At 49.5% G+C, this 22,113-nt stretch overlaps 1 protein-coding gene across 1 annotated transcript; it reads right to left on the bottom strand.

Moving 5' to 3' along the window:
* Positions 1-6,399: 6,399 nt before the first annotated feature.
* Positions 6,400-22,088, bottom strand: LOC125547088. Its single transcript, XM_048711106.1, has 6 exons — positions 21,735-22,088; positions 21,201-21,257; positions 9,004-9,203; positions 8,709-8,879; positions 6,743-8,105; positions 6,400-6,658 (listed from the first exon to the last, which is right to left on the bottom strand). Exons 1-6 carry the CDS (start codon positions 22,086-22,088, stop codon positions 6,599-6,601), a joined length of 2,205 nt encoding a protein of 734 aa, XP_048567063.1. The 3' UTR covers positions 6,400-6,598.
* Positions 22,089-22,113: the final 25 nt, after the last annotated feature.

The raw sequence follows: 22,113 nt of genomic DNA, 5'->3' as shown, positions 1-22,113 counted from the left end.
CCAGTGGACCAATCATATGCAGCTTCATGTTTTAGTTATCACAATGCTCAATGCATCTTTCACCCCCTTCCGGAAGTTGTGAGAGCAAGACCTTTATATATGTATGTTCTATTGGAACCTGCTACTTAAGCTAATCTTGGTGTCAGGAATTAATTTAGGTAGGTCAGAATTTACTTTTGTGTTGGTGACGCATTCTTTGTAGATCTACACAACTACGGTTTCGTCCTGCAGATTTTTAGCTTAAGATTGGACTGTTAAATGAGCGTAAAATAATTCTTTAATCATTCATTTGTATTTTTCTGCTTTAGTTTCTTATTGACTCATTTTTATTCAGGAGTCAAAGAGGTCGGCTCAGTCCCAAAGTGCTTTGCCTAATGGAGATGCAAAAGTGAAACCTGAGCATTGACAAAAGGACCCAAGTGCAAAGGGCAAGATCTTTCTTTATATTTCCTATAGTTTTTCTTAGGGAAGGCTTTGTGAACCAACAACTGGTATAACCTTGTATGCGCGCCCCCCTCCTAGGAGTGATCAATATTTCTGTATATTATGTCATAATATCATATATTCAGCTTACCCATTTATTGAAGTGAATTACCCCATGATGCATCATCAATTTATCATACCTGTGCCTGTGAAACTAGCTACTCAGCTAGATTTGCCGTGTTTTTGTTTGTCTTTGTAGTACCACCATAAAAAATATATTCAAAGTGCCTAATGAAGTTCACCCATCTGATAAAATTGGAGGTGACTAAGCATTCTCGGGAACTCGAGAGCTAGAAATGGGATTCTTGGTTTAGTGAGTCTTCTACAGATGGCCCCTCTTCTGCAAAGGCTCGAGCTAAATGTAAGCATCCCTCTTCCTCAAATGCATGTCTCCTGTTTATCTTTTGAGACAAACGCTGTCTGCTTAGTGCTTGTTGCATCTGGTTCGCTGTAGTTTGCACTGCACTGTAACTGCTTATACTAGAGTTGACTACATGGAACTGTGATTTTTTTTTTTTGTAATGTACATGGAACTGTGATTTTTTTTTTTGTAATGTACATGGAACTGTGATTTGGAACGTTAAATTTAATTTAAATAAAGGATAACTCTAAGTTTCAGTCTCCAATGCTGCTTGTGTTGTTATCTAACTTTCGGCAACCCTTAAATTTTCAGGTGCTTCCACATGTGTCGGTAAGGTTTTCTAATGAGCCTGAAGCTTGTGGGCATTTTCAGTCATGCGCCCATCGCCATCTCGAGCAGTTCGAGGTTTCAGGGTTTATCGGTCTAAGAGGTCAGCTTGAGGTGATATTGTGCATCCTTGACAACGCGGTGGCTCTGAGGCGGATGTCCATAGAACCGAGGCTGACGGTGCATGATCATGTCTTTGGACACTCGGCTGAGTTTGAGCTTGATATAAGAAGAGGCAGGGAATGAGCCTTGGACTTTTTCCGCCAGAAGACTACCCCAGCGTGCAGATTGAGATCTTCTGAAGGATCTTGGGGTTTGTTTGGCTTCAGGTGCTGAATGCCTTGAAGGGCTATGGAGGTGGCGCCTGCCAATAGGCAAGTGCGAGTGCCAGTACAGGATTTGTTGCATCTTTGTTGATTTCTGTACATATACCGGTGGCTTGCTGAACTAATAATATTTAAGAAAAAACAGAAACAAGCATCATATTTATTTACTTATTATGCTGAGGAAGAAGCTAATATGGAAATAGGTAAGGTAGCATTTGTTGTATCGAGCAAACTTTTCAGTTCTGATTTCTACAAATCAAAATGAAGCAACAGCAACTTCAGAGCCTCCATCTGATCTCGTATAGAGTACATAACCACAATTAGTGTAACGCTCGACCCCAACTTGCTTGCTAAGTCGCTGCATCCTGACGACATGCAGATGGGTAATCACACATAGTATGTCTTCTTACGGACTTTCCTGAGGTTCTGAGCCATGTCGCTTCGTGAAGTCGCTTGTAAGCACGTGATTTTTTCCGGACGCCTCAAAGTCCTATGTGTTTCTCGTTCACTTTTGTTTTCGGTATCGACCTACACACACTCATGCCAATCTAGAGAATTTTACATGGCGTCAAAAGTATGACGAGTGTTGTCCATGCCTGATTGAACCAAGGATGCCTGATTGAATTTCATTTTGCAGAACGTGGCAAACAACTGAACTGCATAGTGCCAATTTGCTAACTGTCAAAACCCACCTAGCGGTGTTGGGCCAGGTTCACTCTAGAGCTAGCAACAACACTGGTTTCTATCCTATCGTACAGTGAGCATCAACGCAACGCTCCAAGGCCATCACAGGAGCAGGCACATCAGACAGCTAGTACCCATTTCAAACAGGGAAGCGAAAACATGCAGGCAATAATACGTCACAGTTTGGGTCAATTAACAACACAAAATCTCGGCGAAACTGATGCCTATGAACAAGCTGTACAAGAGATATAAAACGATAAATTGGCCATCTCAACAACAATGATGACAACAAACACCCACACCCAGCAAGTAGCATGACATGCTGAGCACAATCTCAATCTGACGATAAACACTGCACAACGTCAGTCAGCAACAACGACCCCCATTTGAGAAGTCCGGGGAAATGCATGATGTGCATGGTAAGATCATCGTAAGCATCTCCTTGAGTTCCCACGTCTCTGGCTGCTGACATAGCTTAGAAGAAAGGCCGAAGCCGATCTTTTATTAGATAGGGAAAGAGATTTTACATCGCGGCGAAGGCCGCAAAGAGAACAAGCGGGCAGAGCCAGTTCAAGACCTCCCGTGGTTCACGGTGCTCTAGCTCCACGAAGTCGCCTCCTGTAGGGGCGTCATTTTTTCCCGACGCCTCGTAGTTCTATGTGTTTCTCATTCATTTTTGCTTTTGCTATCGACCTACACAAGCTTATGCGGTTATGCCAATGCAAGGAGTTGTACATGGTGTCAAAGTTTGGCGAGTGTTACCTGAATGAACGATGGCGCTTGTGCTGCCATCTATATATACATGAGGAGGAGGTAACGCAACCAACATCAGCCGAGGGTTGGTGGTAGGAGCTAGGGCCCTACCGGATCTAGGGCGTAGGTTGTACGGGAAGGAGGGGGAAGGGCGAGGGCTGGTGCGCGGCGGCCGGCAGCGTGGCGCCGTCCTTGCGACGGGAGCAGCGGCGGCGAAAGCAGGAGGCGGCTAGGGTTTAGGTCTCCTGGCTCCCTAAGGGAAGCCGAGCAAATATTGATTGCTTCTTGCTTGATTAGATTGATACATCTCCTCTCCTTATATAAAGAGGTTTACTTGACTCTTAAGCAAACGATCCTAATACGATAAGATAATTGGGCTAAGCCCCTAATTAAGATACTTGGGCCATAACCCATTGGGCTAAGCCCTTATGCCGGTCATAACACTTCTCCCCGCCCGCACAAACAGCTCGTCCTCGAGCTGTAAGGTGGGGAAGCGCTTGCTGAACTCCTCGAGGTGATCAACCAGCGTCAAACACCTTCGCGACAGCTGGGGCAGCAAGGTCGGTGGCGACGGCGTCCTCCGAAATGTAGTCTGCAACCTCCAGGTAGAAGAGTCGCGGGCAAGCGTGGCCGGGCGTGTAGGGCTCATCGCAGTTGAAGCACAATCCTTGGCGGCGACGCTCGAGTAGCTCGGCCGAGGTGAGCCGGCGGAACGGGCGCGCAGCGGTCAAGGCGAGGGGTGCCGCGGAAGCCTGGGTAGGCCGACCCTGAGCGGGATCTGGCCAGGGTAGCGACCCAGTGGCCCGGGACGGTGACTCCTGCTGGACGGCCACCGCGCGACGCTCGAACGCGCGGGCGTAGTACATGGCCGTCTGGATATCCTGGGGTCCCCGAAGCTCCACGTCCACGCGGATGTGATCCGGAAGTCCACCGACAAAGAGGTCGGCCCGCTGCTGCGCCGTCACGCCCGCCGCATGGCATGCCAGGGCCTAGAAACGATCGGCGAAGTCCTGAACCGTGGAGGTGAAGGGAAGGCGGCCTAGCTCCGCCAGGCGGCTCCCGCGGATCGGGGGCCCGAAACGAAGGAGGTAGAGCTCGCGGAAGCGCTCCCAAGGGGGCATGCCGCCCTCGTCCTGCTCGAGGGCGTAGTACTAGGTCTGTGCCGCGCCGCAGAGGTGGTAAGAGGCGAGCCAAGTGCGCTCCGAGGCGAGGGTGCGCTGACCGCGAAAGAACTGGTCGCACTGGTTGAGCCAGTTGAGAGGGTCCTCCGTGCCGTCATAGGTGGCGAAGTCGATGTTGGCGAACCGCGGCGGTGTCTGGGTTGGAGCGCCGTGTCGAGCTGGCTCGGAGGTGCGGAGTAGCAAGGCGGGTGGTGCCTGGTCGGGGGACTCCGGGTAGGGACCCGCGGAGCCGGACGGCCCGCCGAACTGCGTAAACGGGGTCGGCTGCTCCGGAGCCGTAGTGTAGACCGGCGATGGCGACGACCCCGCCGCCCACGCTGGTAGTGGCGATGGAGAGGGCGGAAACCGGACCTGATGGATCGGCAGTCCCGCCGGCGAGGGCGCCCCTGAGTTGGGCAGGGGTGGCGCCGGTGGTTGTAGTGTCGGCGGCGGAGGGTGGGCGGTCGCGTCGGTGGCCGCGGGGGACGGCGGCTGCAGATACCACAGAGGGGCCGCGGCCAGAGTGGACCCGCCGGGGTGCCCTGCCTGGAACGGCAGCAGCGGCAGCCCGGTGCAGGCCGACGTCGGTGGTTGCAGCGTCAGCGGCGGCGGAGGGTGGGCGGTCGTGTTGGTGGCCGCGGGGGACTGCAGCTGCAGATACCACAGAGGGGCCGCGGCCGGAGTGGACCCGTCGGGGTGCCCCGCCTGGAACGGCAGCAGTGGCAGCCCGGTGCAGGCCGGCGCACCCTGGCTCTGATACCAAATTGGTAGGAGCTAGGGCCCTACCGAATCTAGGGCGTAGGTTGTACGGGAAGGAGGGGGAAGGGCGAGGGCTGGTGCGCGGCAGCCGGCAGCGTGGCACCGTCCTTGCGACGGGAGCAGCGTCGGCGAAAGCTGGAGGCAGCTAGGGTTTAGGTCTCCTGGCTCCCTAAGGGAAGCCGAGCAAATATTGATTGCTTCTTTCTTGATTAGATTGATACATCTTCTCTCCTTATATAAAGAGGTTTACTTGACTCCTAAGCAAACGATCCTAATACGATAAGATAATTGGGCTAAGCCCCTAATTAAGATACTTGGGCCATAACCCACTGGGCTAAGCCCCTATGCCGGTCATAACAGTTGGCGTGCCATTCATTGCCGGCGACTTAAACACATAGTATCATGCACGCACGTGAGATCTTACTACCCTACTTTACTATCCATCTTAGTGAGTTATTGATCGTTCTTCTTTTCTGGCGCTCTTCCATATTTCCAAGTGCTTTCCGAAAAATACATGTGCTATATGTAAGCCACATTGCTCCAAATTTGTCGTTTCCGCATATATGGCAAACTGTACATTTTCCCCAAAGAAACTTACAGCACCACTGGATACTGCCAATCAAAATCCTCATAATATACAACACATGGCACATTGTTTCCTTGGTTCGTCACTCTTGCAGCCAGCCGAGCCCAACAACACATGGCTGTATCCGTCGGTCTCTCTCCTGAATCAGATAATATATACCAGCGACACGAGAAACATAAGGTGACATAGAGGTGCCAAACCTTCCCATCGTCGATGGAGCAGAAAGAAAGAATCCGCAGTTTATTGTCTTAATTTTTATCCTTATTCTATACTAGTAATAATGTACGTGCAATACACGTTTATATTAGGTAGGATATTAGTTGCACGTTATATTAGATAAGATATATCTGTTGCACGTTGGTATTTGGTAAGATATCAATTACTTTTTTGTGGGAATGGTAGGATATTAATTACATGATGGATTTCAAGGGATAGTGTTGAGTCAAAACATGTTTATAACCAATGACAGTGGTGGGTAATTAGAGCGTTAAACGTGTTTGGTGCTCAAAATTGGAGCAATTTGAACCGCTAGATAACATGATTTGACGGTCAAAATGGTTTGAATCTGTCCATTTGGGTTTTTTTATATTGATATAGATATAGATGAATACTATAGATGCTATCACTTCTTTTCCTTTCCTCTTGGGAAAAAAACAGTTGGCGCAATCACAAAGCAAATCTGATTTTGCAGAATGTGGTAAACTACTGAACTGCATAGTGCCAATTTGCTAACTATGAATGCATTACAAAATCCACCTTGAAGAGTTGGGCTAGGTTCGCCCCTAGAGCTAGCAACAATTTATGTTCTATCATCAGTGAGCACCAATGGAACACTGCTAGCCTACAATCACAGGATCAGGCAAAGCTAGTATCCATCTCTAAACAGAGAAGGGAAAACATCACAGTTTGGATCAGTTGACAGCACAAAATCTTGGCGAAACAGATACCAATGAACAAGTTGTAAAAAATATATAAAATCGATGAATATACCATCTCAACAACAATGACGAGAACAAACACCCACACCCAACAAGTAGCATGCCATGATGTGCACAATCTCAATCTGACTATAAAACAGTACACAGCGCCAGTCAACAACAATACCTGCTATTTGAGAAGTCCGGGGAAATGATTGATGCATATCGTAAGACTATCATTATCATCCCCTTCCTGAGTTCCCACGTCTCTGGCTGTGGAAGTAGCTGAGAAGAGCCTGTGCCTGCAGCAAATTCAAATTCTTAGCGAAATGATTTTGCAACTACATTTCTTCTAGCTGTAAATTTTGTTATCGGAAGTGGAAAACCTTCTCTCTTGCTCGTGGTGTTCCTGACCGTGACAGTGTGACTAAAGGGGGCAAAACACCCTCTCGAAGAACTATGCTGCAAGATCTGTTACTGTTTTTGCATAGCTGAAGCAATGCTGCAACAGCATTTTCCTTCCCTCTCGCTGAACCCAGTTCGACAACTTCAACAAGAGCTGGAATACCTCGCGCCTGCCCAATCGCAGTTCTCCCTTCTGGTATCGTAGCAAGATTTGCCAAGACAGCTACAGCTATGTCGATCATTCCAAGAGCAGGATCCATAAGCTCAACTAGTTGCTTCACCGCATCAGCTTGCACAATGCGACCCTTGTTCTCATCAAGTATGGATAAATAAAACAATGCAATAGCTGCATCTCTCTTTCCTTGCGGGGTCCCACTTACCAGGAAGTCCACGAGAGGCTTGACGGCACCAGATCGTCCAACCCTCACTTTGTGTTCTTTAATAACCGAGAGACTGGACAAAGTAGCTGCTGAATTCTCTTTAGCTTCAGGGTTCCCTGTTTCCAGGACATGGATGAGAGGATCAATAGCATATGCATTCACGATGGCAATCTTATTGTTATCACTGATGGACAGATTGAGGAGGGATGTCGCTGCATTTTCTTGGATCTTGGCATCTGGTGAATGAAGAAAACCAACCAGCAAGTTTATAGCCCCACAATCTGCAACGACAATCCTGTTCGCCATGTTGTGCTTAGCTAGAAGGCGAATCTCTGATGTCGCTGATCTTTGACCTTCTATGGAATCGCTTCTCAAACCATCGATTAGCTTGTGCACCTGATTCTCAATGGCAGAAAGATCACCCCGAGCATCCATGGATGAGGAAGATATTATTCTAGGAAATCCCCTATCAGATGCTTGTGGGCGAATAAATTGCTCTCTCATGCCGACATCACCCAATTTTGGCAGGATGAGCCAAAGTGTGCTTATCCTAACACACTTTGTGCGCAGGGTGTTGTCCATGTAGACGTTAAAGCAGTGACGAATGTCAAGGAACTCCAGGTGGCAGCAATTATCCAGGATAGCTGTCAGTCCTTTATTTGTCAGGCCATTGCCAAACAGCTGCAAAGAGCGTAGCCCACGCATGGTTGCAATCCCCATGGCTTCATCATCCTTGTCGTAGTCACTAGCTTCAGAATCATACAACACATCCTTAATCAGTCTGAAGCTCTTCAGTTGTGGGCATGCTTTGCCAACAACCCCCAACACGCCACTCCCACCCACATTTGAACACAATGCAAGCTCGAGCTCCTCAAGCAAAGGGAATTTCACTATCGCCTCCGTAAGTGCTTCATCACTAAATTTATAGCATGAAACGAGGCGAAGACTCTTGAGAGATGGTGCCCTGCAAATGTAGCACTTGGATCTCAATACCCAACAAAAACAATATAAAAAAGACATAAGCACACTGAATAAAAAATAGGTAGCTAGAATGTAAGTTCTGACAGACTTGCATAACCCGAATAGAACATTTCATAAATTCAGATAATTGCGTAGCATCAAAGGACATTGGTACATACATAATTTAAAGGGGTTTACTGGGAGAATTCACTATATTGGAGAGAAGTTTCAGGGAAGCTAAATCGTTATTGCAGGTTGCAAATTTAGGATAAATTCTGCACTCTAGGAGTATGAAATCAGATGAGTTCGTTCTGTTCAATAATTAACATAACTCAAAACATTGTCGATACGACTGTTTCAGCAGGAAATGTCCACAAGCCCTAAAAGGCTAAGTCCCAACTGTATTCTTTGCCAAACCAAACCAAAATAATACTTTCCGTTGTGGCTAAATGTTGTGATACGAGACCCAATAAACGAAACCCAAAGTTTGAAGCAATGTCAAAATTATCCAATAAACGAAACCCAAAGGTACACATAAGTTGCAAGCAATTGGAACAGAAGCAGAACATGTAGCCAATGTCAAAATTGATGGTTAGGGGGGTCTCACTGGTCGGCGAGGCGGAGGAGGAAGCCGTGGCCGCCGGCGTGCTCGCACCAGAACGCCTCACACCTACCCGCGCTGCGGCGGACGGCGGCCTGCGCCATCCCGTGGAGGTTGAGCTGGCGGGAGAGATCGGCGTGGCCTAGCATGTTGATGCGGCGCCACAGCTCGGGCTCGTCGCGGGCGGCGCCGCGCCAGGAGCGGCACGCCTGGCCGGGCCCCATCAGGATGTCGACGTGGCCGAGCTTGTGGAGGATGGATGAGATCGCGTCCAGCGGCAGCTCCGCCCAGTTCCTCGTCTCCGCCTCCGCCGACACGAACGAGGAGGAAGAGGGCATCGCGCGCGCTAGGTGGGTTGCGACCCTTCGCGGCGAGGAAGCTGAGGTCAGCTGCGCCGCCTTGCAGTCGAGGAGGAGCGCGCGCTCGACGTCGGCCAGCAGTCGCCGTCTCACCGGAGCCCGGCGTGTACAAGCGGGTTTTGCAGTTCGAGGGAAACAGAATGGGAGTTTACAGGAGGAAATTTTGTTGAGAGACAAGAATTGAGAAGAAGTAGTATCAGTCCCCGTCACACATGTAGCATGTGTTGGGAGGGAGTTGCTTGTGGGAATTTGACAGGCCTTGGAATCTGAGGAGAGTGGCCAGAGACGGAGATCCGGCGAGGACCTCCGGCGCCGTTCTTGAGCAAGAGAGAGAGAGAGACATGGGGAGAGAGACGAGTGAATGGGTTTGGTATGGGGAGTTGGAACTCCCCTGCCGAGTCATAACCCCACGCTCACTCGATGGCGCGGTAGTACCGTGCCTCATCGCGGTAGTACCGCTCGGCGGAAGTATCGCACCTGAGCGGTAGTACCGTGCCCTAGCACGGTAGTACCGTGCCTCTCAAAGCGGTAGTACCGTGCCTCTCAAAGCGGTAGTACCGCAGCAAGCCGCGGTAGTACCGTGGGCTCAAGAAGATGCACGTTTCAAGCACACGAAAAAAGGTCTTTGCATGAACACTCCGAGGCAACACGACACCACAAGACCACGCTACACACAAAGGCAGAAAGGCAAACGACAAAACGAAACAACCACGAGACACCACCTCTCCAGAAAGAGGGCGGTGGCCGTAGCCACCTATGTTTGAGTCAATTGGTATGGCACCGCGAAGAATTATCTTTGGGCCCATGACCAAAACTCGTCTTTGAAGCACAAGTACCATCAAACATGGCTAATGTGAAAGACTTGATCAATTTATGCATAATGGGGGGAGGGAGAGCTCATTGAGAGAACAACACTTCCCCTATGTCCATGCCTACATCTAAACAAGACAACACGTTGAGTATGGTGGGGTGTGCAAGGGTTCAAGTAACATTGCTCGAATCAATGATATTTAGCTCATGTCTTAACTCGCGAAATCTTGCTTCATCCAAGGGCTTCGTGAAAATATATGCAAGGTTATCATGAGTGTTGACATAGTTGAGCTCGATCTCTCCTCGCCTAATGTGATCCCGGATGAAGTGATACCGGATCTCAATGTGCTTCGTCTTGAAGTGTTGCACCGGGTTGAGAGAATCTTGACGGCACTTTCATTGTCACACCAAAGAGGCACTTTGTCACAAATGACACCGTAATCCTTTAAAGTTTGCCTTATCCATAAGAGTTGTGCACAACAACTACCGGCCGCCACATACTCCGCTTCGGTGGATGAGAGAGACACACAACTTTGCTTTTTGAAAGACCAACTTACAAAAGAGCAACCAAGAAATTGGCACCCTCCGTAAGTGGACTTCCTATCCACTTTGTCTCCCGCCCAATCGGAATCCGAATACCCTACAAGCTTGAAGTTTGCTCCTCTTGGGTACCATAAGCCAAAGTTTGGGGTATGAGCCAAATATCGAAAGATTCGTTTGACCGCCACATAGTGACTTTCCTTAGGTGCGGCTTGAAACCGTGCACAAATTCCCACACTCAACATGATATTCGGTCTAGATGCACAAAGGTAGAGCAAGGAGCCTATCATGGAGCGATATACCTTTTGATCCATCGTTTTACCATTGGGATCTATGTCAAGTTGGCACTTGGTGGGTATTGGAGTGGAAGCCGGCTTGACATCACTTAGCTTGAATCTCTTGAGCATGTCTTGAGTATATTTAGCTTGGTTGATGAAGGTTCCTTCTCTTCTTTGCTTCACTTCGAACCCTAGAAAGAACTTCAACTCTCCCATGGAAGACATCTCGAACTTTGAGATCATGAGAGCGGCAAATTCCTCATTGAAAGCTTTGTTAGGGGAACCAAAGATAATATCATCAACATATAATTAGCACACAAACAACTCGCCTTTGACCTTCTTAGTAAAAAGAGTGGGGTCGATTAGCCCAACTTCAAAACCACGGTCTTGTAACAACTCGGTAAGGTGGTCATACCACGCACGTGGGGCTTGTTTAAGGCCATGGAGTGCCTTATCGAGTTGATACACATGATCGGGAAAGTAGGGATCCTCGAACCCGGGGGGTTGCTTGACATAGACCAATTCATTAATGGGACCATTAAGAAAAGCACTCTTCATATCCATTTGTTATAACTTAAAGTTATGATGAGAAGCATATGCAATCAACATGCGAATGGATTCAAGACGAGCAACGAGAGCAAAGGTTTCACCGTAGTCGATACCCTCGACTTGGGAGTAGCCTTGTGCTACCAAACGAGCCTTGTTGCGAATGATAATCCCATGGGCATCTTGCTTGTTCTTAAATATCCACTTGGTTCCAATGACATTGTGGTTCCCCGTCGGTCTTGGCACCAATCTCCACACTTTGTTGCGCTCGAAGTTGTTGAGTTCTTCATGCATGGCATTGAGCCAATCCGGATCTTCGAGCGCCTCATGGACCTTGTGGGGTTCGACACAAGAGACAAACGCGTGATGCTCATAATAGTTTGCTAATTGTCTACGAGTGCTTACCCCCTTTCTTAATCTTCCAAGCACATTCGTCATGAGATGATCCTTGGTGGAGAGCTTGGAAGCAACCTTGGCGGCACGACGCTCCAATTCCTCCTCGGGGGTGAGACGAGGAGTGGTCACTTAATCATCTTGAGCATTGTCTTGAGCTTGCTCGGAGGAGAGAACTTGAACTTGGGCATCACTTGATGTGTCAACACCGTCTTGAGCATGATCTTGCCCTTGGTCATGTTCTTGAGGATGAGGGCCTTCATGTTGTTCTTCGGAAGCGTGTGGGCCTTGGTGTTGGAAATATGCCCTAGAGGCAATAATAAATTAGTTATTATTATATTTCCTTGTTCATGATAATCGTTTATTATCCATGCTAGAATTGTATTGATAGGAAACTCAGATACATGTGTGGATACATAGACAACACCATGTCCCTAGTAAGCCTCTAGTTGACTAGCTCGTTGATCAATAGATGGTTACGGTTTCCTGACCATGGACATTGGATGTCATTGATAACGGGATCACATCATTAGGAGAATGATGTGATGGACAAAGACCCAATCCTAAGCCTAGCACAAGATCATGTAGTTCGTATGCTAAAGCTTTTCTAATGTCAAGTATCATTTCCTTAGACCATGAGATTGTGCAACTCCCGGATACCGTAGGAGTGCTTTGGGTGTGCCAAACGTCACAACATAACTGGGTGGCTATAAAGGTACACTACAGGTATCTCCGAAAGTGTCTGTTGGGTTGGCACGAATCGAGACTGGGATTTGTCACTCCGTGTAAACGGAGAGGTATCTCTGGGCCCACTCGGTAGGACATCATCATAATGTGCACAATGTGATCAAGGAGTTGATCACGGGATGATGTTTTACGAAACGAGTAAAGAGACTTGCCGGTAACGAGATTGAACAAGGTATCGGGATACCAACGATCGAATCTCGGGCAAGTATCGTACCGCTAGACAAAGGGAATTGTATACGGGATTGATTAAGTCCTTGACATCGTGGTTCATCCAATGAGATCATCGTGGAACATGTGGGAGCCAACATGGGTATCCAGATCCCGCTGTTGGTTATTGACCGGAGAGTCATCTCGGTCATGTCTGCATGTCTCCCGAACCCGTAGGGTCTACACACTTAAGGTTCGGTGACGCTAGGGTTATAGAGATATTAGTATGTGGTAACCCGAAAGTTGTTCGGAGTCCCGGATGAGATCCCGGATGTCACAAGGGGTTCCGGAATGGTCCGGAGGTAAAGAATTATATATAGGAAGTGCTATTTCGGCCATCGGGACAAGTTTCGGGGTCACCGGTATTGTACCGGGACCACCGGAAGGGTCCCGGGGGTCCACCGGGTGGGTCCACCTACCCCGGGGGGCCACATGGGCTATAGGGGGTGCGCCTTGGCCTGTATGGGCCAAGGGCACCAGCCCCAAGAGGCCCATGCGCCAAGAGATAAGGAAAGGAAGAGTCCTAAAGAGGGAAGGCACCTCCGAGGTGCCTTGGGGAGGATGGACTCCTCCCTGGCCGCACCCTTCCTTGGAGGAAGGGCCAAGGCTGCGCCCCCCCTCTCCCTTGGCCCTATATATAGTGGGGGGAAGGGAGGGCAACCATACCTAAGCCCTGGCGCCTCCCTCTCCCTCCCATGACACATCTCCCTCCTCCCGCAGCGCTTGGCGAAGCCCTGTTGGAATCCCGCTACTTCCACCACCACGCCGTCGTGCTGCTGGATCTCCATCAACCTCTCCTTCTCCATTGCTGGATCAAGAAGGAGGAGACGTCGCTGCTCCGTACGTGTGTTGAACGCGGAGGTGCCGTCCGTTCGGCGCTAGGATCATCGATGATTTGGATCACGACGAGTACGACTCCATCAACCCCGTTCTCTTGAACGCTTCCGCGCGCGATCTACAAGGGTATGTAGATCCACTCCTCCCTCGTAGCTAGATGACTCCATAGATTGATCTTGGTGACACGTAGGAAAATTTTGAATTATTGCTACGTTCCCTAACACTTGGGTTGGTGATGGCTCCACTTGAGTGGAGCATTGTCCTTCTCCTTCGGCCACAAGGGGTTCCTCAATGGGTAGGATAAAGCCAACACCCATTATTCTTAGGGCTTGAGGAGGAATTTTATCACCTACATCACAAGTGCCACTTTGCTCCACTTGGGAGCCGTTATTCTCATCAAACTCCACGTTACACGTCTCCTTAATAAGTCCCGTGGATTTATTGAGGACACGGTAAGCATGAGAGTTTGTAGCATAACCAACAAATGTGCCCTCATAAGCTCTAGCCTCAAATTTAGACAACCGAACACCCTTCTTGAGAATGAAACACTTACACCCGAACACCCGAAAGTACTTGAGGTTGGGCTTGTTACCGGTGAGTATCTCATATGGAGTCTTGTTCAAGCCCTTGCGGAGGTAGAGCTGATTGGATGCATGACACGCGGTGTTGATGGCTTCGGCCCAAAAGTTGTACGGAGACTTGAACTCCGCCATCATGGTCCTTGCCGCATCCATCAATGTCCGGTTCTTCCTCTCGCAACACCGTTTTGTTGAGGGGTGTAAGGTGCGGAATATTGATGCTTGATCCCCTCATCACTAAGAAACTCATCCAAGGTGTATTTCTTGAACTAGGTGCCGTTGTCACTTCTTATTGTCAAGATCTTTGCATTGTGTTGATGTTGTGCTTCATTTGCAAAGTCAACAACGGTTTGTTGGGTCTCGCTCTTCCTCTTGAAGAAATACACCCAAGTGTATCTTGAGTAGTCATCCACAATCACCAAGCAATACTTCCTACCCCCAAGTCTATCGAAGAATGGAGGCCCAAAGAGATCCAAGTGAAGGAGCTCCAAAGGCCTCTTTGAGTAAATGATAGTCGTGGGAGGGTGAGCCTTCTCATGTAGCTTTCCTTCGATACAAGCACTGCAAGCACGATCTTTAGCAAAACTAACATTCGTTAGTCCACGGACATGGTCCCCCTTGAGAAGACTTTGCAAAGATCTCATATTGACATGGGCTAGACGGCGATGCCAAAGCCATCCCACATCAACTTTAGCCATTAGGCATGTCGCGGTCTTAGTGGGTCGCTCCAAAAAGTTAATCACATATAGACCATTCTCGACATGCCCAACGAAGGCTACTTAAGAGTCTTGCTCCACAAGAGGGCCACGGTATCGATATCAAAGAAAGTGGCAAAGCCCATGATTGCAAGTTGACAAACGGAAAGTAAATTGTATGCAAGGGACTCAACAAGCATGACCTTCTCGATCGTGAGATCATGAGAGATGACCACCTTGCCAAGTCCCAATACCTTAGAAGATGAGGCGTCACCCCTCGACATTGGTGGGCATAGATGGAATCTTGTGCACGTCCACCACCAAATCCTTGCTTCCGGTCATATGATTTATAGCTCCGCTATCGAGCAACCATGATCCCCCACCGGAAGCAAACACCTACAAGAGATCAATGCTTGGTTTTAGGTACCCATTTTGTAATGGGTCCTTTGATGTTAGTAACAAGGGTCTTTGGAACCCAAATAGACCATTCAATGTATTCATGAGGAGAACCAACGAATTTGGCAAAGACATGCCCATCACTAGCACGACATAACATATAAGAAGGATTAAAGTCGCCGGCTTTGATGAGAGGAGTGGCATTGCCCTTTTTGACAGCGTCACCCTTCGCATTTTTCTTCTTCTCTTTGGAAGCACTCTCTTCCTCCTTCACAAAGGTTTGCATGAGAGGAGGAGGTCGTTTGGTCTTGTCGTTCTTCTTCTTGTTCTTGGACTCGGGCACGTACCCAACCCCTTCCTTAGCCACAACTCCATTTTGGTTGATCAAGAGGTCGTTGAGGTTCTTCTTGCCTTGTATGCAAGTCGCAGGACCTCTCTCAAGTTGCCCCTTTAGCTTAGCGTTCTCCTCAACAAGATGCACATGCTCACAACATGGGTTAGTAGCATTTGCATTATCAATTAACATCATACGAGGAAAAGTGGATTTTTCCTTGGTTAGCTTTACTTGAAGTTGATCATGAGACTCTTTGAGGCTAGCATGAGCACTCTTCAAGGCCTTGTGAGCCTTGTCGAGTAGATCAAACTCCTCTTTGAGTATAGCAAGATCAACCTCAAGTTCGGCTTTCTCGGAGTTTAGCACATGAGAAACAATGAGAACATGATCATAGTCTTTCTTTAACTTAGCATGATCAACGTTGTGTGACTCCTCAAGAGCCAAAAGAAGACCACGCTCTTCCTCAAGAGCATTGGAAAGATCCAAAATATCATCGGCATAGTCACGACTATGCCCTTCCATCTTAGTGATGGTATCTTCGTGAGCCTCGATCATGTCATTGGCTTCACCAAGTTGTTCCAAGAGAGCAACAAAGTGCTTCTTGGATTTACCCTTAAGTTTGCCCATAAAGGCCTCAAACTCATTCGCCTCCACATTAGTTCCCTCATGTTCATCAATGCTATCCGTCGAAGAAGGATGATTAATGATGGTAGTTTTGATGTTGGGGGTTACCTTGTTGGTGACTTTAGCCATGAGGCACTTGGCGGTGATGCTCTCATTGGGTGAGTCGAAGAAAGACACCCGTGGAGTCGTCGCAATGGCAACTGAGGCCATGGCAGCCAACTCACCATCTTCATCATCGTCATCATCCTCATTGTACTCTTCTTGTACCACCAATGCCTTGGGAGGAGTCTTCTTGGTGAAGTTGCTCTTGTTGGGGAACGACTTGGCCTTGTCCTTTCGGATGAGCTTGCCACCATTGTCTTCCCTCTTCTCATACGGGCACTCCGCAACAAAATGACTCACATTGCCACAATTGTAGCAAGTCCTTACATGTTGCTTGCTCTTCGTGCCACTTGAGTTGTTTTTGTTAAAGTTTGGCCTCGAGTTTTTCTTGCTCCAAAATTGCCTTTAAGCGAGTGCCATGTGTTCATGATATGCATACTTTGTATCTTCGGGGTTGCTCTCCTCTTCTTCCTCTTATTCTTCTTCAACGGTGAGCTTGGCCTTCAATGCAAGGTTGGGCTTCTTTGCCCTTTGAGAACGAAGCACCGCATTGTCGGCAGTCTTGTCCAAAATGTTCATGGCCACAAACTCATCCAACACTTTGCTTGAGGTCAAAGTGTGGAAGTCCGGTCTTTGACGAATGACGGAGGACATGGCCTTGTGGTAGGGCATCATTGCCTTGAGGAATTTGCGCTTGATCCAATTGTCATCCGTGTCCTTGATCTCGTGATCTCGTAGTGAGACCGCGAGTTTGGTTACTCTCCGATAAAGCTCACGAGGTTCTTCATCTTCTTTCATTGCAAACTCATCGGCCTCATCTTGCACCACTTCATAGTTGGAGCGTTGAATACTTGCGCTTCCCCGGTAGAGAGAGACAACACAATGCCATGCGTCTTTGGCCAAGGCGAAGGGCCGAAGATGAGGTAGGTCTTCGGGTGGGATTGCATCTTGAATGATGAAGAGAGCATTCTCATTGAATTGATTATTCACGGCTTCTCGAGGAGTGAAGTTGCTTAGATCATGCGGATAGAAACCTTCTTCAATGATTCTCCAAAGATTAGTGTTCACATGATTTAAGTGACGTTTAAAGCGGTAAACCCAAGAATCAAAGTCCTCATTTTTCACAATCTTAGGGGGAGGACCGGCATGATTCAAATGAGTGGAAGGAACCGGTCCACCATAAACAAGTGGTGGTTCCACATGAGCAAAGATACCGGTGCCATTCTTACCACTAGAAGAAGGAGCCTTTTCACTACTAACTTCCCCCTTATCGGAGGTAGCATCCGTCACCTTGTCGGTGGGATTACCCACTTTCAACGGTGCGGTGGATAGTTTAAGCCCTTCAAGGAATTTAGTAAACATGCTTTCAATCTCGGTCGTCATGGAGGTTTTCAATGTCTCCAAGGCCACATTGAACTCCTCATGAGAGACCGAGGTTTCTCCATCGCCCGTAGACGAGATCGGATTCACACCGGAGTGTTCCTCCACACCGTCTATGGTATCAACCATACTCTTCGGACGGTAAAGTCCTTAATAAAGAGACGAGGCTCTGATACCAATTGAAAGGATCAATATGGTTGACTAGAGGGGGGTGAATAGGCAACTAACAATTTTTAGCTTTTCTTTAACAATTTAAACTTTGCATCAAAATAGGTTGTCTAGATATGCAACTAGGTGAGCAACCTATATGATGCAACAAGTATAGGAACACAAGCAAGCAAGAGATATGATACAAATAAGCTTGCACAAGTAAAGGCACGAGATAACCAAGAGTGGAGACGATGGAGACGAGGATGTGTTGCCGAAGTTCCTTCCCTTTAAGAGGAAGTATGTCTCCGTTGGAGCGGTGTGGAGGCACAATGCTCCCCAAGAAGCCACTAGGGCCACCGTATTCTCCTCACGCCCTCACACAATGCGAGATGCCGTGATTCCACTATTGGTGCCCTTGGAGGCGGCGACCAAACCTTTACAAACAAGGTCGGGGCAATCTCCACAACTCAATTGGAGGCTCTCAACGACACCACGAAGCTTCACCATAATGGACTATGGCTCCGCGGTGACCTCAACCGTCTAGGATGCTCAAACACCCAAGAGTAACATGATCCGCAAGGGATTAGTGGGGGAATCAAATTTCTCTTGGTGGAAGTGTGGATCGAGGCCTTCTCAACCACTCCCGAGCAAATCAACAAGTTTGATTGGCTAGGGAGTGAGATCGGGCGAAAATGGAGCTTAGAGCAACAATGGAGCTTAGGGTTGGAAGAGATGAGTCAACGGGGAAGAAGGGGACCCCTTATATAGTGAGGGACAAAGATCCAACCGTTATCCACCTACCAGCCCGCGGCCAGCGGTACTACCGCTCCAGGCCAGCGGTACTACCGCAGGGCCGCGCGGTACTACCGCTTGCTGCCAAGCGGTACTACTGCATGGTCATGCGGTACTACCGTACAGGCCCGCGGTACTACCGAAACCCCATCAACAGCAAGGTCAGATCTGAAACACATGAGCTGAGGGCGGTACTTCCGCGAGCGCGGTACTACTGCGCCCCCATGCGGTACTACCGCAAAGCAGGAATCCCCCAGCCAGGGGGAAGGAAACATCCGTGCCTACTTCCACAAAGAAACGGAAGAAGCAAAAACCCGACACAGTAGTACTGCAGATGGGTGGTACTACTGCCTGACAACATAGCACGGTACTACCGCGGAGCGAAAGCGGTACTACCGTGGTAGGCGCGGATGTAAAAAATTACATTCGCCCCTACTACCGCGAGGGAGCGGTACTAGCCTGGTGGGCAACGGTAGCGCAGCTCCAGGGGAGCAGTACTACCGTGGGCACCTACGGTACTACCGCGCCGCTGCATGGTACTACAGCTGGTGCCTACAGTACTACCGCTCACTTGGGAGCAGTACTACCGCGAGCCAACGCAGCAGCCAGAAACAAGGCGGCGAGAAAGCGGAGGATGCTCCAAGGGAAAGGAGGGGACAAGAAGGAGACGTGTACGTGATGATTCCACCCAAACCTTTCCGACGCGGACCCCCTCTTAATAGTACGGCTTTCCTACGACTCAAATCCACCAAAAAGAAACGTAGAAAAGACGTCGTCTTCAACAGTCTTTGAGGGGCACCCAACCGTCTTGTGCCTGGCGATGAAATGTCTGGGATACTCAAGGCACATGATTAGTTCGCAAACGTGTTGTCATCAATCACCAAAACACCTTAGGGATAAATATGCCCTTACAACCACCATGCTACTCGTCAGAGAGATAGTCGTGCATCCCACCATCCAGGGCCACCTCCCCGGCATCCCAGACCGCCCCTCCATCGTCGTCAGAGCACAAGGACACCACCAACCATAACCAAGATGAGCCGTCGTCAGAGCACATGGGCACCACCAACCAAGATGGGCAGTAGGCCTCTCCTTCCACCCCCAATACAAGCACTACATAACGGACGGAGCAGGGACAGGGTAGGGCCGCACCGAGACCCACCCATGAGCAAAGACGGGGCCCGGACGGTGTAGGGACAGGCCACTGGCAGCCACCAACAGTCCACCCACACGACACCATCGAGGACCCGGGCCACTGGGGAGACCGATCTAGGGCCTCCAGACCTTGACGATGGCGAGACCCAGAGGTCCGCTGCCGATTCCTGTTGTGCCCACTGTGCCTGCCATCAGAAGCTCCCCGCGCCACCGTTGACCAATAGGAGTTGCCACCAGCGCCACGACTACACAACTCGTGCAGAGGAGGGGGAGTTCAGCACACAACCACAAGTAGGACCCCATTGCTACCGGCGACCATGCGACGACACAGGGGAGGGGGGAAGAGAGGACTGGCGACTAGGTTCGGAGTCGCCTCCCGTGCCGCCCACGCGGGGGCAGTTTTTTTTTCTGCCGAGTGCATGGTGAGAAAGTTCTTGCACAAGGGGAATATTTTGTATTGACGTGAAGAGAAAAGCAACAAGAAATCGGAATTTCCTCGCACAATGCCATTAGATGAAATGCTTACCATGACCCGACCAATAACGACGCACACATCCGTCGCCTCTGTGGCCACCGGATATGATTTGATGGGATGGTTCGGGCAGTAGCCTATTGACATACTATAGGTTTGCAACTAAGCCACTGTTGCAATCTCCCCCACCTCAACAACTAGGTTGTTGCAGGAACTAGATCTCATGTGACTTGTTGACTACCTCCTTCGTACTCAACGTGTTTCCTGTGGGTCACTCGATGGTGGGGCAGTTGCGACAACATCTTTCATTGCATTCTGCAACATCTTTCACGTTGCAAAACTCATTTCCACAACATCATCCACGTTGCAAATCTGCAACACAACCACTGTTGCAAAAAAATCTGTAACATGAACTCTATTGCAGAAAATACTGCAACACCGTCTTTGTTGCAATGATAAGGATGTGGTTGGATCATTCGATGATGCCATATCTAGTTGCTGTCAAGGCGGCGGATTTTTTAAAAAGATCCGTCGGCCGACGTGTAACAAGGTTGTTAGATGGTACGATTGGCACAAGTCCAATTGGATGATACAAGTGGCACATGTGTCGACCACGTCAACTTTCACGAGATACTTAACGGCACCAAATAATCCAATCCTCACTTTGTTCTTGTTAAGTTTTTTCTTATTTTCCTCATGCTAATCTGGATAATCTATCTAAAGAACGTGCTAGCAATGTGGTTATTACTATGTTATAAGGGGGAAACTATTGCTAAAAATCTTGAAAAGAATTCAATGAGTTCTTTCGTACTACCTGGAGGTGTACTGCTCGTGCTATTTTTTTAGAAAAGAAGGATTACCCCGGCTTCTACATCTAGGCGATGCATACGGTCATTTTATTAATTATTCTCATAAGACCTTATAAAGCCATACAACAGCAAGACTAAAGCCATCGTCTAAGCAACAACTGTCGCTACACCTATCCAATTAATGAAGGGGCGCAGATAGTCTGGGCCTAATATCAAACAGACATCGTAGCCAAAACTAAACATCTAAGACCTGAGGTCCCAACCAGGACGCCTGCCGGGATATGGGGCACTTACCGGTCCGGCGCACTCCTCAACCAGGACGCCTGCTGGGTATGAGGCCGCCACAGCCACCTGCTATCAATCCATCTTCAGAGTTGTACTGTTGCATGTACCATGCCAGGGCTCTCTGCCATCGATGCCACCACGACGCCCGACAACGTCGTCCTCCTGCGCGAGTCCATCCTCCCACAGCGAACTCTGAATCTGCACTACGCCACGCCATCAAGATCCGTCGCCATCAGTGTGTAGGATGAAGCACCGCTCCACCAAAGAATCAGTCCTCTGGTCCCTTGATCACGTGTGTACCGCCAAGAATGACGCCCCCAAGGGGGGAACGACACCAGAGCGCCGCCGTCATCCGATCATCCGATCTAGGGTTTCCCCCGGAGGTAGCAGAGAGTGGCCTTGAACTTCCCCGCGGCGATGCCTTCAAGAAGGGAACGATGCAGATAGCGCCGCCACCGCCGGCCTTAGCAGAAGCCGAAGGCAAGTTTTCACCCAGATCAGTTCGAAGGGATCCAACTCTCGTGCACGGGTTGACGTCACTACCAGCACCATCAAGCAGACCCTGGAATACCGGCAGATCAGCGAGCCGCCGGCACCACCGCATCCAGATCGCCGGCCACGCCGAGCCGCCGCCATCCCCCGCGCCGTCCGGGTCAGAGACGGAGCCGCCGACCGCGCACAGGGACCGCCGTCGTCTGCACACGCCGGAGCGCCGCCGAGAGCCCAGCGCCCGCCACCGCTTGCCGAAGCCAACCTCCGCCCGAGCACTGGTGCCACCGTGGAGCCATCAGACCGGGGAGGAAGACGTCGCGCGCCGACCACCGTCACGGACCCCGCCGCACGCCCGAGCGCCGGCGCCACCGCGGCGCCATCAAATCGGGAGGAGGAGGAGCCCATGCCTCGCCGCCCCGCGCAGACCACG

This window comes from Triticum urartu, chromosome 3, assembly GCF_003073215.2.
Source record: "Triticum urartu cultivar G1812 chromosome 3, Tu2.1, whole genome shotgun sequence".
In the NCBI taxonomy this organism is placed as follows: Eukaryota; Viridiplantae; Streptophyta; class Magnoliopsida; order Poales; family Poaceae; genus Triticum; species Triticum urartu.
Note: the sequence above shows the minus strand (reverse complement) of the source record. Positions and strands in the feature narration are given on the sequence as shown.

What these genes read in the sequence shown, in the direction of transcription:
- LOC125547088 (XM_048711106.1), bottom strand. Translation starts at nt 22,088, where the DNA reads ATGGGCTCCTCCTCCTCCCGATTTGATGGCGCCGCGGTGGCGCCGGCG. An exon ending in TTGAGGAGTGCGCCGGACCG is followed by an intron (nt 9,204 to 21,200) that starts GTAAGTGCCCCA and finishes CTGTAAACTCCC; the next exon opens with ATTCTGTTTCCCTCGAACTG. An exon ending in CTCCTCCGCCTCGCCGACCA is followed by an intron (nt 8,106 to 8,708) that starts GTGAGACCCCCC and finishes CTACATTTGCAG; the next exon opens with GGCACCATCTCTCAAGAGTC.